The 18,804-nt window shown below is 33.6% G+C and overlaps 2 protein-coding genes across 3 annotated transcripts; both read left to right on the top strand.

Moving 5' to 3' along the window:
- Positions 1 to 2,349: 2,349 nt before the first annotated feature.
- LOC130814134 (40S ribosomal protein S10-1-like) lies at positions 2,350 to 5,521 on the top strand. Its single transcript, XM_057680173.1, has 5 exons — positions 2,350 to 2,524; positions 2,606 to 2,654; positions 3,661 to 3,937; positions 4,030 to 4,165; positions 5,162 to 5,521. Exons 1-5 carry the CDS (start codon positions 2,522 to 2,524, stop codon positions 5,258 to 5,260), a joined length of 564 nt encoding a protein of 187 aa, XP_057536156.1. The 5' UTR covers positions 2,350 to 2,521; the 3' UTR covers positions 5,261 to 5,521.
- A 5,412-nt stretch (positions 5,522 to 10,933) lies between these two features.
- Positions 10,934 to 18,547, top strand: LOC130814112 (probable disease resistance protein At1g58602). Of its 2 annotated transcripts, XM_057680132.1 has the most exons (6): positions 10,934 to 11,240; positions 12,690 to 14,377; positions 14,741 to 15,953; positions 16,113 to 16,267; positions 16,928 to 17,038; positions 17,470 to 18,547. In XM_057680132.1, exons 2-6 carry the CDS (start codon positions 12,726 to 12,728, stop codon positions 17,471 to 17,473), a joined length of 3,135 nt encoding a protein of 1,044 aa, XP_057536115.1. In that variant the 5' UTR covers positions 10,934 to 11,240; positions 12,690 to 12,725; the 3' UTR covers positions 17,474 to 18,547. The 2 variants fall into 2 exon arrangements, with proteins under 2 accessions (XP_057536115.1, XP_057536107.1); XM_057680124.1 differs by having other exon boundaries at positions 10,936 to 11,240; positions 16,928 to 18,547.
- Positions 18,548 to 18,804: the final 257 nt, after the last annotated feature.

The raw sequence follows: 18,804 nt of genomic DNA, 5'->3' as shown, positions 1-18,804 counted from the left end.
ACAAGATTTATGATGTAAAGACTATGAATTGTGTGGGTTTGAACTGAAAATAAGCCACCGAGTCATTATGGCCAATTTGAATATCGATTTTTTCGGATTTTGAAAAGTACATCTAATTTCGATCTAGAAATTTGACTTACCTCGAATTAGATATCAGATATTCGTTTTCTTAGATTTTGGTTTGCGCTTTTTTGTACACGCAAACATTTAAATCCGCCCAAGCATACAATTCATCTACTGATTCGAATTATCTATCTATAATAAATCTAGTAGAATAATCTACATCTTCACCACCAAGGTTTTAAAAATTTTTGTGCTTATATTCTTAAAAACAATTTGAATTTATTTTTGAAAAGTTGCACATTTAGCGCGACTCGTAATTTTAAACTTTATTTTATGATAAATTTTACTCAAGTACAAACTTTAAATCAATGCTTATCTCGATATTTTCGAAGTTAAATTTATCGTTCATATTGTTTCAACGTTGAATTTTAGTTGATAACATGTTTTTTAGAGCAAAATTAAAGAGATTGAAGAATGAAAAAAGTTCAGGGTAATTTAGAAAATTCAATATATAAAAGGTTAAGACACAATAAAAAAGGTGGCGTTTAATATCAATCCCCAAAAATCCTATATCGGATAATTTATAAACTAGGTATGTTAGCAGCAAAATCATGTAATAGTTGAATCTATATATTTAGGAATAACGGGAAATTGACTCAATATTCAGTGGATGAAAAATTTGGATTATTAATGTCAATTTTCTTTTAAAATAGATACAATCAATAATATACAAATCCTCAAATATCACCATTTTGAATGAGTAAACTAATCAAAATCAAGTTACCGATTTTAGAAATCTACTAGCTCAAATATCACCACTTAAAGCTACTAGATTGAAAAGTAAAGAGCGTGAATTAGTGGAGTCTATAATAAGAAGTGGAGCTAATCAACTAATACTTGGTTCTTAGCTGAGTGTATATTCAAAAATATAAATTCTTGTGATAGATAATTTTTAATTAGGTTGAATTGGCTCAAAAATAAAATATAGAGTAATTTTTTCGGTAGACATTAAGAATATTGTAAGTAAGTATTTAGAATATTGTTAGTACTTAAGTACTTACTCGGTGGGCATTAAATATATTATAAGTATGCATTAAAGATATTATAATTAGGCATTAAAAATATGGTAAGTAGGCTAGTGAGATAGAGGAAGTACCAAAATAATTCCATCAGCAGGAGATCATAAAACACAAATTCTCAAATGAGACGGTTTCAAAGTGAGATTATCTTTATAAATTGAAGAAATGTTTTAATTATATAAACTCGTCTCATCATAAAACGGTTTCATACAAGACTTGCTGATTATCAAAAGGGCCAAAAACGAAAACACATATTCTTGTTTACGACTGTCCTAAAATTAGGACGTTATTTCATATATGATCACATTTTTGTAAGGCTTATGTGATCACTTTTACGGCCTAAATGTTCACTTTGAAATGCATTTGTGCTTAATTTTATTTTTACTATGTGATAACTTTTAAAACTTATATGTGGTCACTTTTAAAGTATATGTAATCACTTTTGAGGCTTATATGGCTACTTTTAAGACTTATGGAGTTTGTGTTTTTGTGGTGATGGTGGTGGGGGTGGACTTGAAAATTAAAAATAATCACATATGCCTTAAAAGTGATAACATACATAGGGCTTAAAAGTAACCATATAAGTCTTAACAGTGATCTCATGGACTTTAAAAGTAATCACTTGTAATAGACAAAGTAATCACATCCGTTTTAAAAGTGATCACATAAACTTTAGAAGTGATCGCATATTCTTTAAAAGTAATCGCATAAGTTTTAAAAGTGAGCACACAATAAATTAATAATGATCTCACAAACCTTACAAGTGTTCACATAAGTCTTAAAAGTAATCACATCACATATGCTTAAAAAATGATCACTAAGAATAGTGAAAAGTGATCACACATAATTTAAAAGCGATCACATGAGCATTAAAACTAACACAAATTCTTGTGAGAGACAGTCTCTTTTAGAGACTATCTCTAATTGTATCTCTAATTGAACCACTCCATTATACATTTTTTAAAATATTGTAAATAGGCATTAAAAATAATATAAGCAGACATTTAAGATATACATTAATGATATGGTAAGTAAGCATTAAAAATAATGCAAGTAGGTATTAAAAATACGGTAAGTAAGCATTAATTTTTATTGGGTTGGACTTAAAATATACCTTTAAAAAGACGATCTCTCAAGAGACTAGCTGTAAAATTAATCACATAATAAGCTGACCCATTTACCATGTCCTATCTGTATAGAGAAAACAGAGAAACGCAGGTCCAGTCCAGCCCAAAACAAAAAAGCCCTCAAAATTGCACATTATAACAGCATCCTTTTTAGGGTTTTGGACGATCCTCTCTTTCTAACTGGTGATAGTCGCTGCTCGAGAAGAGAACTTTCACGCCTCTGAATCGTCCTCCCAATTCTCAAGCGCAACCATGGTTAATCTCTCTATTCATCCCTTATATTATCTGTAATTTCTTTTATCGCATAATTCTGATATTCAGCTTTTCCGTTTCCAGATTATCCCAGAGAAGAATCGCAAGGAGATTTGCAAATACCTCTTCCAAGGTTTTGTTATTTCTTTCTTTTTATCTGATCTAGCTTTGTTGTTAATTGATTGAAGTTTTGATTTTTACTTTTTGTTGTAATTTTCGAGAATTTTTGATGTTTTCAGTATTTAGGGTATTAGATTGTATATATTGATGAGAGATTCCAGCAGGTTAGAGTAGTGCGATAAGCTTTTTTTGATTAGATTTTGTTATTGTTGTGTTCGACGTCATTAATTACTGATAAATCTTTTGTTTGATTGATATCGAAGGAATGTACTTTTCTATTGTGTGAAGGTATTATCCATTATCTTGTTTTATGTTTTATGAATCGTGCACCATGGAGGCTAAGGTTTGGAACCGCTTAATGGAGGGGAATGCGGAAATCAGTTGTATTACACCCGTGTTAGGTTTAGTTTTTTAAATTGACAGCTATGTGATTTGCTATGGTACTTCAACTAATGGACCTTTCCAGACTCTCCATAGTAAGTGGATATTTTGTATCTCCATCAGACCAAAACATAGTGCAAAAACATGGCCTTGTAGTTTCATTTTTGCTGAACTTTTAAAGGTTTTATTAAATAAATTGCCAAATCAATACACCACATTGTTTATGTGGAAAAACTATTTCCATTTCAAGGGAGATCTGATGATCTATGAATATTGGCGATGTGATTGTCATATTACTGCTGTTCTTTAATCACGTTGGCTGTTGGCACAATTGTGGTTCAAACTTCTTTCTTTACACCATTGACCAAAAGTATGGAATACTCCTATTCTAATCAATTATTCCATCTTGTTTTGCAGCACACCTTCAAATCTTGATCTTTAATTGTGCTCGGTTAAAAATTATAAAAAGTTAATATTAATAAGACTTACCTTGATGGTAATTTATGGATTGATACTACAATACAAATTAAGTAGTTCATGTTAAGTTCATGATTTGGTTGATTTTGACCTTACATTACATTTTTTAATACAAGCATCCAAATCTGAGCTACAATGGTTAATTAATTTATTGATTGCAGAGGGTGTTTGCTATGCTAAGAAGGACTACAACCTTGCAAGGCATCCTGATATCAATGTCCCCAATCTACAAGTGATTAAGCTCATGCAGAGTTTTAAGTCAAAGGAGTATGTCCGTGAGACCTTTGCTTGGATGCACTATTACTGGTACTTGACTAACGATGGTATTGAGTTCCTGAGGACTTACCTCAACCTTCCATCAGAGATTGTCCCTGCTACTTTGAAGAAGCAGATGAAGCCTGGTGGTCGCCCAATGGGACCTCCTGGTGACCGTCCACGGTATATTATTATTGCATTATTACTGGGTTTTTATTGTATTGTGGACCTCCTGTGGCTTTTATATTAAATGATGTGCATTCTCTGTTTTACAGTGGTCCTCCTAGATTTGATGGTGACCGCCCAAGATTCGGTGACCGAGAGGGCTACCGTGCAGGTCCTCGGGGGCCACCAGGAGAATTCGGTGGCGACAAGGGTGGAGCTCCTGCCGACTATCAGCCTTCATTTGGCGTAAGTAAATCAATTTTATGCTGTGATGCTTTAACACTTAACAAATGTGTCAGGTTTTTGCTGATGCTTGTTAGATAACCTAATCAGTATATCTGTGACTGTCCATTCACCTAGGCATGTTTACTGAAGTGTGTTTATGCTGGTATTTGATCTCTGGGATATACTTTATTTTCTGAAGTTTGACCCTTGTTATTGGTCAATTTTTACTTTGCTGGTGCTTGGTTGGGTGGTTTGTGTTCTCCTTTACGTTGATTGGGTATATATGGTGGCACTGTTGTCCTCATTGCCTCACTACCCACATATTGGTCAATTTTTACTTTGCTGGTACTTGGGTTGGGTGGTTTGTCTTTTCCTTCACGTTGGTTGGGTATATATGGTTGCATTGTTGTCCTCATTGCCTCACTACCCACATATTAAAGGTAAGTAAACAGAATTACTGTTGACGCTGATAATGAATCAAAAGCTGACATTGTGCCTTAGAGTGCTGCAAACATATTACAAGTGCGGCAAGAATGGCTTTGATAAATTCCTTCAAACTCATTTAAACACATCAAGTTTTGAACATTCCTTTAACTACGTACCTAGACTCCCTAGAATAGGTAAATGAATTTGTCAATAATTCATTGTTCATTCTTCATATTGAATGTTGTTTTTGTTCAAAGCTCCATTTCCTCTAAACTCCTTTAAACACATTATGATTTGAAAATCTTATCAAGTACCTAGACTCCCTAGAATCCCTGTTCAGTGGTAATTAGTTTGTCAATAATTCATTCATCAATCTTCATATTGTATGTATATTTTGTTCATAGCCCATCTTCTCGTCCAATAATCCCTTTTTTGTACAATAATTGATAATTGAGTTCTCAATACCTAATTTGTTCTAAGCTCTTTACGACTCTAGATGCAATCTACACTAGAGCCAACCAGAATCACATTCGTTTCTTTATATTCAAGTCATTACATATTGTATTGATACATCCTTTTCTGAATCTACAGGGTGGCAGGAGGCCTGGCTTTGGCCGTGGTGCTGGAGGTTTTGGTGGTGGTGCACCTGGAGCACCTGGAGCACCTGATGCCTCTGGTTCTTTTGCTTAGAGAAACTTTGTATGGAATACATGGATCATATTAGTGGTTTCTTTATTAGCATAAGGGTACAATTTTTTAAGAATTTTTAGATGTTGCATTTGTTTTGTTTGCTCATTTATATTTTGTGGAAGTTACAAGAGCTAGTAGTAATTATAGCTATTGGCGGTCGTTTTTTGAAACACCTCAACTCTTCCTCCTAAGCGAGGACTCCATTTTTCTTTTATAATGTCATGTCTTATACTCCTGGTATGTTACATCATCGTTGGTCTACTGGCTCTATTTGCTATTAATCTCTGAAGATTTTTTGTACTTTTAGAATTTCCTACATAATATTTAAAAAAACATTACTTTTATTAGGTACAATAAGATAAAGGGGAATTGTTAATAAATAACTTTATTTGTTAGATATAATACATATATATTTATAATTGTCTTTAAAGTTTCTTTATTAGTTAAATAATTAGAAATAAATAATAATTGATTTTATTTTCAATAACTAAACCTAATATAATAGACAAGTTTATTCAAAAATTAAGTGATAATTGGATTTTTTTTTAATGGATTGAGCAAAAAATATTTTTAATAATTTTTCCAACATAAAATATTTGTCATGTCAGATGTCTCACGTGTAAGTGCAAATGACATGAAAGGAAAGCTATATGCATCGATAAATTTTAAAAATTAATTTCTATTCCGTAAGAATTATAGCAAATTCTTTGAGTTAAACAAATACCTTTTCTATTCTTATGATTGTCAATTTTTTGTCCATTCAATTTTATAATGTTTTTTTTATCATAAGTAGTGTTCTATTTATTTTAAAATATTTTTATTTTAAGTAGTGTTCAATTTATTTTTATTTAAAAATTATTTAAATTAATAAATTAAAAATTTAAACCTTTGATTAATTGATTCATTGGGTCATCCAAAATCCAAAATTAAAATTATAAGTAATTACTTTTAAAGATTAAATGTACATAAATCAATAAATAGAGATAGTCTCACCATAAAATCGTTACATTTAAAAATATGTGAATCCAAATAAAATTTAGAACGCTACACTTGGACCCAAACCTTACCATCCGAGCGACTGCTTTGACGAGCTAGTCATATGCTTTATTTGACTTTAATTTGAATAGTTTTTCTACAGCGGGTCTCTTGAAAGACCGTTTTTTTGAGAAATAGCTCTCAGAGGCTAATCTTACTAGATCTCGGTTAATAAAATGATAGTTCGTTTCTGTAAGTGCATGTTTTCACAGTAGGGTTTTAGGATACATAAGTAGTCATTTTGGATACGTTAAGTAGAGATTCATCATATATTAAGTAGGCATTTAGTACACTTCAAATAGTCATTTTAAGATATCTCAAATAGGAATTTAATGTACATCAAGTTAACATTTAGTATACCTCAAATACATAATTCTAGGATTTTAGGTTGCCTCAAATAGACACTTAGGATACCTCAAGTAGGATTTTAAGACACCTCAAGTAGAAGAGAGATGATCTTGTCACTAAAAATGTAATTAATTTTAACTTGTGACCAATAAAAGTCTAGTCAACCTACATTATCTATCCAGTTGCATAGTGCTCTACCAATTGAGCTAATAGACTGTAGGATGCCAAATAATTAAATTCTATATAAAAAACACGATCAACAATTTGCAAATATGGTAGTAAAATATACCTTGGAACCTTAAACTGTTCCTTAAACACTAACTTGGTATAATCTAAATCCCAACTTTAAACGATGTAAACTCCTACTAGATACCTTGACATATCATTAATCTCTAGTTCATATACAGTAATCACTACTTGAGGTATCTTAAAATACTCTAAACTCTTTAATTGACACTTTTTAAACCCCAACTTAAATTACATTAAACCGCTGCTTAATAATCGAATATAGTTTTACCCAAATAAAAGGCCATCTTATGAAATCCAAACTTCTAGAGTTCAAAACTAAAAAAAAGCTTTCACATTGTCAACAATAATAGAAGTTACATAACATCAATTAATAATCCAGAATAATATCCCACAATTGTATCGAATGATCATCATCATTATCAAAACAACAAATAACATACATTTCCAAACCCTAAAAAAGATTACAATTAGGGAATACTTCAAGGCTTAGGGCTCAGGAAGAACAACAATTATTCAACCATACCTTGATGATCCTGAGTAAGAACAACCTGACAACCCTGCCTACAATGCTTATTCAAAACACGATTACGCTGACTCCTACGAAGAACATACTGTTCATCATACGAAGTAGGAGGAAGTTTTCAAGCCATTCTTGTGCGATATGAACTTCACTTTCAGCAGAACAAGCATCAATCTATTACAAACTATGAGAAGCTGGATCGATTAAGCCGTGATTTGTTAGGGCTTTCAGTAAGGTTTAACCTGTAAGTCTGTTGATTTCGCGCTTGTTTCCATCATAATCGATTGCGGTGTTTTTGACGATTTGATCTGAGACTTTTTTTTTGAACCGCCGGTGGTGGCGGTTGTTGTGATAGCGGATGTGCGAGTGAATAGAGAGATGGTTGAAGGAGTTATGCTGTTCCGGCGAGTGTGAGAGGAGAGGCGGTTGAGGGTTGCAATATGCGATCACCATTAGTGAAGGTTGATCTTTGGGAAGGGGAGAAAATGAGGAAACGAGAGGTTTGGGTTCGGGTTACTTTCGTAACTATTGTTGTTTCTGTTTGTTTTTTAATTAAAATGGACCAGCCACGGTCTATCACAGCAATAAGGAATTATTAAACTTCGCCATTATTTTTATTTTATCGTCACCTCTTATATAATGAATTTTTAATATTTTCCCTGCATCATTTACAAACTTAAAAACTTTAGTATCTCTTTAAAAACAGCCTCTGAATTAAAACAAGCTAAAACTTGAAATCGATTTACAATGGCGAACCTAAATGAGCATGAATACGATTCGTTAAGTAATTCAATCGATTTGAATTTTTTCAAAAAAAAAGAAAAAAAAAGTTGATGAACATCAGTCAGCGCGATAGGGCCGTGGGTGGGTCGCGTGAAACGCGCCACTGGGCCCCGATTCAATCGCACGTTTCATGCAACCCAACTGCGGTCCAGTCGCGCGTTTCATGTGACCGTTCTACGGCCCAGACGCGCGCGACGATATCAAAACAACTGATATCCCCGATAAAGGCGGAATAGCATGTATAAAACCCAGTTGTCTGACTGTCTTCTCAGGCAAATACACATCGACGATATCAAAACAGCTGATATCCCCGATAAAGGCGGTGCGTGGGTGCTCATTTAATAATTCCCTAAGAGAAGTAGTGTATGGAGTTCATTCCACCTGCTTACAAGCAAAATTAGCATAAACAAAATAATCTAAAATTAAAATAAAATGTATAACAATGTGTGATGTGATGTACAAAACCCGAGTCTCTGTCATGAAGTCCAATATACTCCTAAAGTGTCTCAGCGTGCTGAGCTCACGAACTGGCTTCTGCGTGGACCACATCTTAGCCCTCCTCTTGTTAGGCACATCAGCTTGACGAGGATGGGACCGGAAGACCGGAAAGCACTCATAGATCCATGTCTGTAACAATGTAAGACAACCAACAATAGTCTTGCACCCATGCCTAGACGCTATACCCAATTGCCGATACAAATACGCCAGAGTCACTGCACCCCAAGAATCTCATCCTGATCGGCATTTACAGTAAGTATAGGGTGAGATCGCATCTCAGTTCTACTCTTATCCACTAGCAGTGTTGAACCCACACTAGCCATATAATAGTTAATAGGCTGTAGACTGTATCTCTAAAGCCTGAGACCAGTGGCACATGTGCATAATTTCACTAACGTTGATGCTCCCACTAGTGAAGGTTCCCTTCCTTCGCAGCTTAGACATGGGCTTTCCAAATAGACTGGCCAGCTCGAGCTTCCTCTCACCATCAACGGGTTCAGCCGGTAGTGAACTTCAATACCAATACCTAAAATACGTTGTACGTCGTGCAACATAATGGTCATCTCCCCCAGGGCATGTGGAAGGTGTTGGTATCCGACTGCCACCTCTTCACAAAGGCCGTAATTAAAGCACTATCAATGTGCTGGTGCATAATGTGTGGCAGACGACCAAGGGGAGTGGCAGGTAAAACTCCGTACAGCTCATCAGACATATCTTGTAGTCTGATGATTGCCTCCAGCACTCCAAATAATAAATTACAATAATAAAATATTACGTTAAGTTAATTGGAGTGGCAGATAAAACTCCGTACAGCTCATCAGACATATCTTGTAGTCTGATGATTGCCTCCAGCACTCCAAATAATAAATTACAATAATAAAATATTACGTTAAGTTAATTACACGAATAAAAAAATAATAACTAATTACCATATTAATTCATAATTGGAAACGATTACGTAATTAACATTAATAAATTCCTGGCACTAAAAAGATTATTAAATTAATTTTAATTATATTAATAATATTAATTTAATATAAATTTAATAATATAAATTATTAACAAATAATATAATTCATACATATAAACTAAGAAACATTTAAAATAAATATTACTAAATTAATAAGTTAAATTAGTAAATATTTAATTAATATATTATATAAGTTAATAATTATTAATTTAATATTATTAATATTATTATTATTATTATTATAATTAATTTTCAATAATAATAATAATAATAATAGAAAGCAAAATTTCATAAAAAAAAATAGGCTCGTCTTTCGTATTTTTTATTAAAAAATTAATTCGATTAGAAATTACCTCGAATTATTGTTTGCGTTTTGAATTTGTTAGCTTTGGCTCCACAATTTTTAAGTTTTGATTTAGTATTTTTAGAGTGATAAAAATGTTATTTAGTGAGATTGGAGTGTTTTATACAAATTTAAGTCCAGAGACATTTTCTTCAAAGCATTAAAATAGGGGTGGCGATAAAATGAAAAGGGTGTCGAAGTTCAATGATATTTTTTTCTAATGGGATGAGTAGAAATAAAAGGTTTACAACAATTCTTACTTGAGACTGTCTTTTCTAAAGACGGTTCTCAAAAGCCCAGCTCATTATGTTAATTTTTTAAAAAAATTGATGCGTACGTATAAGTGTAATGTGAAAAGTCACATAATATATTTGGGGTTATAACAACATTTATTTGGGGTTATAACATAATATATTTGGTGTTATACCAGCATATATTTGTGGTTTATGACATAATTTATTTTGGATTATAACATAATATATTGGAGTTATAACAATATATATATTTGAGGTTATAACATAATTTATATGAGGTTATAACAACATATATTTGTGGTTATAAAATAATATATTTGGGGTTATAACATAATATATTTAGAGTTGTAACAATGTATATTTGAAGTAATAATATAATATATATGGAGTTATAACGATATACATTTGGGGTTATAACATAATATATTTGGTGTTATAAAAGTACTATATCCTCGAACACAGAACATTATATATCTAACTATATATTAAATTATAACCCCAAATATAATAAATTATAACCACAAATATATATTGTTATAACCTCATATATATTATGTTATAACCTCATATATATATATATATATATATGTTTTGTTATTGCTTCAAATATATTATGTTATAACCCAAAATAAATTATCTTATAATCCTCAAATATATACTGGTATAACACCAAATATATTATGTTATAATCCCAAATAAATATTATTATAACTCCAAATATATTATGTCACTTTTCACATAACACTTACATGCGCACGCCAATTTTATTTTTAAATTAACATAATGAACTGGGTTTTTGAGAATCGTCTTTAGGTCTCTCAAGGTAAGAGGCCGAAATGTTTATTGTCTTTGTTGTGTAAAGTCAAAAGTGGGGAAAGTGTGTAAGGAAATTTCCAGCAATCTTAAATTTAGGTTATTACCTTATCTTCATTAGCAGAAGAGTGATAATTGATCAACCTCTTCTGGTGATTACTAATTTTGTAAGTTCCGTTTTCTTCTGTTTTCATATTTTGATTTAAGATCTATGTTTGTTTACTTGTATATCCCTCAATTTATGCATATAATTTTTTATTTCTATTTCCTCTTGTTACATTTTTTTTTGTTTTGTTTTTTACTTGATCGGTTTCAATTTACTTGTTATTTGCTTTTTCATGCAATCTAATATACTAATTTAATCTTAAATATCTCTAATTATGTATAATAAAAAATTATAAAAATTTGATAATAATGCAATGAGACGAATCAAAGAAGATCTCACTTGAATATCTTTTAACCTATAGATTAAAAACTAATCACAAATTAAGATGGATGAATGAATAATGTTATTTTGGAGGAAGTACATATATGAAATTAGATCAGGGTAAGGGAATTTGAGCTTCTTAATTATAAGAACAATTCCTCACAAAACTGTATTTTTCTTTCTTTGCTTGCTTTGTCATGATTTACAATTGTGATTGTGGAGTTTGCAAGGCTTGTGATTTATAAAATACATGATACTTCGACTTAGAGGGGAAGACAGGAATTTAGAGTGGGGCATATGTTTGATACACTAAACTTTGCTGAATTTTATGATACTTAATCCACCGTTATATCATATATGATCATATCTTGTATGATACTTTAGTACGATGGGCAAGGTTAAAAATGCAATGAGCCACGTGTCAAGGAACCAACTCAACCAAAAGTTTGATGGTTGAGGCCCCAAGGGCCAGGACATGTTATATACTCTAATACGCCCCCTCATACGAGAACCCTTTGGGCTAGAAGTGTGGATGCAACATAGACCCTCTTTAATCCTGGTACAAAATATTCACTTGAATTTGAAGGGTAGTTGAGATTCAAACCATGACCTTTTTGTCACGTTGGCTATTGATACCATGTTAAGGAACCAACTTAACCAAAAGTTTAAGCTAATAGTTGAGGTCCCATGATATGTTATATACTCTAATACCACGTGTGGAACTGGATGCCCGACCCCATGTAACTTTGCGCTGCTTCCACTATTAAATTATAAAATCCAACGGAACAAATTTGGGGTTTTGGGGGGAACTGTGAGCCTTTTTTTTGGCAAAAATTTGATCTAGAAATCTCCCCATTTCATCTTTTTGTATTTCATTTGATAATACTTAAGATAAGAAGGGAAACCAAGCGTAGAGTGAATCTTACGTTTAAGGCTTTAATAATAAACACTGATTTCTAGTTTAGTACTTATTGTAAAGAGACCAACACAATTAAACAACTTAAGCTGATGGATTAGATTTGAACTTATGAACTTGTGTCACATTGACGTTTATAACCATGTCTCTATGTTTGGGGACTTACTTAACCATAAGTTCAAGCTGATGTGCTAGTCTCATAGCATGTTATATACATTATTACTAATGATATGGTTTAAGGTAAAAATGCTTAGTTGATATCCATTTTAACAGGTAAAAACATAAGGTACCTACTGGACCAGGAGAAATATGCCTTCTTCTCTTGTAGCATCGACTATACAATGGATTGGGTCCTTGTTAATTCAAGAGGGACGAATGTTATTTGAGGTGGAAGATCAAGTAAGAAGTTTGCAAGCAGAACTTGAACTAATGCAAGAGTATCTTCAAGATGCTGATGCAATGCAAGAAAGGAAGGAAATTTACACCTTGATCAAGCAAATCAGGAAACTTGCTTTTGATGCTGAAGATATCATTGATACTTATATCTTGGAAGTTGAAGCAAAGGCTAATTTCCTAGGTAATATGGGCTGGTTTGTGAAATTTGTATCCACATTACATACTGCACCTCGGGCCTATAGTTTAGGGAAGCAGATAGAATTGATACAAAGTAATGTTAAGAGAATCACTGATAGGTTAGTTGATAACGGAGTAAGAAGAATCAATAATGTATTTGATATGAGATCATTAAGTGACCCCGAAAGATGTTCAAGGCTAAAGCCGCGAAGTTATTCTTATGATGATGATGGTGAGAATGTTGTTGGGTTGGAAAAAGATGTTAAAAGGTTGGTGGAAGTATTGATGGGAGAAGAGAACACTCAAGTAAATCTTGTTTCAATTGTTGGTATGGGGGGCTCGGGGAAAACCACCCTTGCTAGGAAACTCTACAACCATCCGTATACCAAGGAATGCTTTGATTGTTGTTCATGGGTTTATATCTCTCAAGAATGGAGTGCTAGGCGTGTATTATACGAAATATTGAGGAAGGTTAGTTTCCCTATGGAGATATCCAAGTTGAATGCCGATTCAAGCTTGGACGAGTTAGTAGAAAAGCTCCGGATCATTCTAGAAAAGAAGTCATATTTTGTGGTTTTGGATGATGTGTGGAGGAAAGAAGCTTTAGAGGAAGTACTTCCTGCCTTCCCGCTATTGAACAACAATAAGGGGAGCAAAATTCTGATCACCACTCGCAACAAAGATGTTGTTCAATTCCAGAATCTTCAAAGGCACCTATATGTGCATGAGCCACAACCACTTAGCATGGAGGAAAGTCGGGAGCTATTTTGCAAAATTGTTTTCAATTGTCAGACAAATTTTGATAATGAAAGCTATGAGGGTTTAGTCAAGGAAATGCTTATGAAATGTAATGGCCTTCCATTGGCTATAGTAGCATTAGCCGGGATCTTAAACACAAAAAGAAGCATACAAGAGTGGCAACAAGTGAATGAAGCAGTACGATCTAGGGTCATGGAAAGTAATTGTACACACTTGTATGGCAGAGTAGGGGACGTGTTAGCTCTAAGCTATAATGATTTACCTTGTGATCTCAAGCCTTGCTTTCTTTATCTTGGTGTATTTCCCGAAGATTGCCAAATTCCGGCTGGAATGCTTACAAGGATGTGGATTGCTGAGGGTCTTGTCACTGAAAATGAGTATATGTCCACAGAAGATGTTGCAATGCAACATTTAGAAGAATTGAGCAAAAGATTCTTAATTCGAGTGGTGAGGACCAATTTCAAGGGAGCCATTAAAACAATACACATTCATGATCTATTGCATGAACTTTGTATCAAAAAGGCTAGAGAACAATGGTTTTTTCGAATTTCTACTCCTAACGTCAATTTTGCTGCCAATGATGCATCTGCAATCAACATCCCATCACGTAGAGTCGCTCTCCATTCCAGGTAATAGAAGTTGAATTTACATATGAGATCGTTGGTATTCACTTAATATTGGTAATGAACTACATTAAAAGGACTCATTTAATCATGTGCACTCACAACCTCTTTTGTTATTAGTAACAAGGGTAAAATTGCGTGCATCAGACTCCCTAAAGGCCTAAACCTCACGTACGTGGGATTCATTTTATGGCATTGGGGAACTATAATGTTTTTGTTTATCTTTGTTACTTTCATTTTGCTTCTCGAGTAAGTATCATTTGACTGTAATTGTATTTTTGTGAAAAGGATTTGATATTTTCTATACGTGTGCTATCTCGTGATTTACATACAAGATTAATTCACATTTTTTTCCTTGGACTTCTCCAGCACACATTTTCCTGCACAGGCTCCAAACTTGAGGTCACTTGTAATACTGACAAGATCAACTATAATACACTCTGCCTATGTCTCTAAAGAAGAATTAGACTTTGGTAATCTCCATCACAATTTCAAGTTGCTTAGATTGTTGAATCTTTGGGGAATTAAGACTCCGACTGGAGCTTTGCCTTCACAAATAGGATGCTTAATACACTTGAGATACCTTGGAATTCGCGCTTCAAATATTACAGAACTCCCTAAATCCATTGGAAATTTGAAGTATTTATTGACTTTAGACTACAGGAATGTTGAGTCTAATAAAAATGTTGAAATTCCTGATATCTTGTACAAGCTTAAGCTACTTAGGCATCTATATTTGCCAATTGAATGCCCTTGGAGTCTTAAAGACTTAAAGTTGCATACACTACAGAACCTGCAAGTACTTTGGGGCATAAAATGTGAAAAGGGTAAATGGTTTGCAAGAGAGATGAAAAAGCTAAGCACAACTCTGAAGAAGTTGAAGGTTGTTGTGTCAACGGAAATAGGTTTGGATTCGGCCTTGAGTTGCCCAAGCCTTATGTCTGATACGCTTCAATCATTTTCCTGCAAGTGGAATTCTGGTGTTGTATTACGTGTAAATCGAAGTTTCTCTCACAACCAACATTTGCACAAACTGGTATTGGTAGGGAGAATAGAAGTGGAGAAACTGTCTAACATATTGCCCTCGAATCTTTTGGATTTGGAATTGAAGGATAGTGCTCTAGAAGATGAGGATCCCATCGTAGTTGCTGGAGGATTGGCTCACCTAAAGCGCTTAAGACTGTCGAATTCTTACAAAGGTACTACATCAATCTGCAACATTGGCTCGTTTCTTCAGCTTGAGGAGCTCTATCTTGATAACCTCGAGAACTTGAGGGAATGGACAATCGAGAAGGGATCGATGTTGGGTCTTAAAAAACTTGAGATTGGTAAATGTAGAAAGTTAGAAAACTTTCCTCTAGGCTTGAGATTTGTGACCACCCTCCAACAACTCGAGTTTCACGAAATGCCTGTTAACTTTGGCCAAGAAGCGGCTACGTATGGATGGTCTCAGGCAAGGTATAGGCTGCCCCATAACTTGAACATCATCATTGAGCAGTGTGACACTCTGCTTGACATGTCCTCCATTCACAAGATCTATGAGCAACTCAGTACGGGAATTTTTATAAACGACAAACAGAAGGCAAGTTCATCAATGATCTTTATATCTAGACAAGTTTTACAATTCTGAACTATTTTCATATGTTATTGTTTGTTTCCCTGCTAAAAGTTCTTTTGATCTTTTGAATTGTTTTCTTTTATAATGGTTTTTGATTCAATTTTGATTAATGATTAAAAGCAGAGGTTCTGGGTCGTTAAGAAGGCAGATGGCGAGTACTGTAATTGCTTCATGTTGTGTGTAAAAGCTCTCATACTGTCAACGAGACTCGATATTGATGGTTTACCAGTGTCGATAACCGATTGGAATGACTGGGAATGGACTCAAACAAACAAAAGGTATTTACATAGGACTAAAATGTTGTTCGTCGTGTTAGAATGATGTTGTAGCAAATCATTAGAATTTATCTTCTTTGTTGATCATTATATTGTCACATCCTGTCATTTAAGGGCACCTAGCTTACAATCAATAGTGAAAGAGTGCCAGGGCGGAAGCCCTTGAGCGTCTAGAAAAAAAAAATGTCAACTTCATGCACTCTCTCCTGCCCTTGATACAACAACTGCTTAGGTTATTCAGAAAATCCCCATATTCACCAACTGCAAAGCCATGTATAAGGAGGGTATGTGCTACATCCAAATTCTAGCCCAAAGGCCTCCCATGTGAGGGGGCGTGATAAGAGTATTTAACATATGATGATGTAATCAGAAGAGATTTTTCCTGAATATATTACCATGAATCATTTGTTAAAAACAGCCTTGAAGTAGAGGTCATTTATAAATTATAGCAGTAAAGTCCAATATTTACGAGTTATAACCACTATAAATAAAAAATTACAACTTATTAATCATGTTATCGGATTCTGGTCATCAGATTTTCTTCATCCATTTCTCCTCATACATTCTCTCTATCCTTATTCCACCATTATCAAAAAATTTCACTTATTTTTTGCTCCTTTATCTTTTGGGTGCAAACTCATGTTAAGATTTCATTTGCAACAGAGATGGTTCATTGACTGAAGTGGCAAAGCTAAAATCCCCTGTAATTGTGCTTAATGTGGGTGGAACATTCAACACTGAAGATCTGTCTCCGAAGCTCGCGTATACAATCAGGTATGTGATCATGTTAGATGATTCAGTATCTGTAGAGGTTATGCATTCTCTATTTCTCCTGCCCAACGGAAAATTTCAGGAGCGAAGACATGAGTTGAATGACAAACCCAGGAAAAAATGGATAGAAATTCTAATAGGTGAATTTGATACGCACTCTAAACCTATTAGGACAGCAGAATTTTCCTTGCATTGTACTTGGCAAAAGCCTACAAAGGTCGGGTTTTCCATCAAATCCGTCCTTATTGAACCTATACTTCTTTAGAGGTGAAGCCAGGCATTTAAAGCAAGAGGCCTGATAAGCCAGACTTATAAAATAGGGAAGGGGTTGCAAAGCTAGATCATATTGTATCTCAGGAGGAGGCCGAAAAGTTAAACCATAGTTGTTGCAACTGAGATTTGTTAAATTGAGCTAGACTTAATGTCAATGCCAGCTAATCGGGGAAACACAAAGGTGCACTTACTTCACAAGTCAAGGAGATACCATTCCAAAACCATATGGCAATGGGAGGAAGAGCTCCAATGACTTATAAAATGTACGTACAATCTTTAACTCATCGATGTGGGATAAAGCATCCCAACAAGGTCTGATCATTTATTCCCGAAATTCAGAAATGCTCATCTTATAAGCTTATAAATTATGCCATTTCATCCCATTTTGACTCATTGTTACTCATGTGACTTGGTGGAGTTTCATCTCCTGAGCACAGAAGTACAGAATATGACACCATGACTGACAAACTATCTTTCAAAGTGTGCTTGGAGAAAGGTGAAAGTAACTAAAGCTCTACAAAAACATGATCATCTTTGCTTTCTTTCTCTACTGTTCTTTTACATTATGTTTGGATAGGAGAAAAGGAATGGAAATAGAAGATTGTATTTCCTTCATTTAGATAACGGAAGGGAGGAAAATGGATGGACGAGCACTGGAAGGAAGAAGTTCTTTACATTTTTTTAAAAAAGCACGTTAATTTCCCTTCCTTTTATTTTCCTTTTAAATTGTTATTCAAATATATAATATTTATGTAGTTTTATTATTTTGAGTGTTGATAGTAATTAGCAAGATTGTGACTTACATTTGAAGTAAAATAATTTATGGGTCAAATATCCTTTATTTTATTACTTATATAATAATATTTAAAGGTGGGTTGTAACTGATTTTCCAAGACATAAACCTTCTTGATATAGTAAGTTAAGAGTGCAACCCCTTATGTTCTGTAGGAAAATTTAGATGGTAAAATAGTGAATGGATTTATTTGGGGAGGAAGATGAGTGAATATGTAGAATGAATATTGTTCTTCATTGCACAAAAAATTGATTACATCAATGGGTATTTATAGTGCAAATTTACTAAAATATCTTAGATATTTTTAATTTTTTAATTACTTTTCTAGTTACTTCCATTATATTATCTTAGATATTTTTATTTTTTAATTCTTTAGTTTAGATATTTTTATATTTAAATAAAATTCTAGATTTTTCTAGATTATTTTAACACTCCCCCTAATCTGAAAAATCTTGAACTCTAAGTCGTCTTCTGAAACGATAAATCTATCAGTTGATATGGGTTTTGTGAAAATGTCTGCGAGCTGCTCCCCTGTCTTGCAGAATTGTAGTTCGATCTCTTTCTTATCTACTAACTCACGAATGTAGTGATGTCGTATCTTGATGTGCTTTGATCTGCTATGAAACACTGGATTCTTCGTCATTGCTATTGTTGACATGTTGTCGCAGAACATTGTAGTTGGTGTCTCTTGCTTATGTTGTAG

Source organism: Amaranthus tricolor, chromosome 1, assembly GCF_026212465.1.
Source record: "Amaranthus tricolor cultivar Red isolate AtriRed21 chromosome 1, ASM2621246v1, whole genome shotgun sequence".
In the NCBI taxonomy this organism is placed as follows: Eukaryota; Viridiplantae; Streptophyta; class Magnoliopsida; order Caryophyllales; family Amaranthaceae; genus Amaranthus; species Amaranthus tricolor.
This window is presented reverse-complemented; position numbering and strand designations above follow the sequence as displayed.

What these genes read in the sequence shown, in the direction of transcription:
- LOC130814134 (XM_057680173.1), top strand. An exon ending in TTGCAAATACCTCTTCCAAG is followed by an intron (nt 2,655 to 3,660) that starts GTTTTGTTATTT and finishes TATTGATTGCAG; the next exon opens with AGGGTGTTTGCTATGCTAAG. An exon ending in ACTATCAGCCTTCATTTGGC is followed by an intron (nt 4,166 to 5,161) that starts GTAAGTAAATCA and finishes CTGAATCTACAG; the next exon opens with GGTGGCAGGAGGCCTGGCTT.
- LOC130814112 (XM_057680124.1), top strand. Translation starts at nt 12,726, where the DNA reads ATGCCTTCTTCTCTTGTAGCATCGACTATACAATGGATTGGGTCCTTG. An exon ending in TTATAAACGACAAACAGAAG is followed by an intron (nt 15,954 to 16,112) that starts GCAAGTTCATCA and finishes GATTAAAAGCAG; the next exon opens with AGGTTCTGGGTCGTTAAGAA. An exon ending in TGGACTCAAACAAACAAAAG is followed by an intron (nt 16,268 to 16,927) that starts GTATTTACATAG and finishes CATTTGCAACAG; the next exon opens with AGATGGTTCATTGACTGAAG.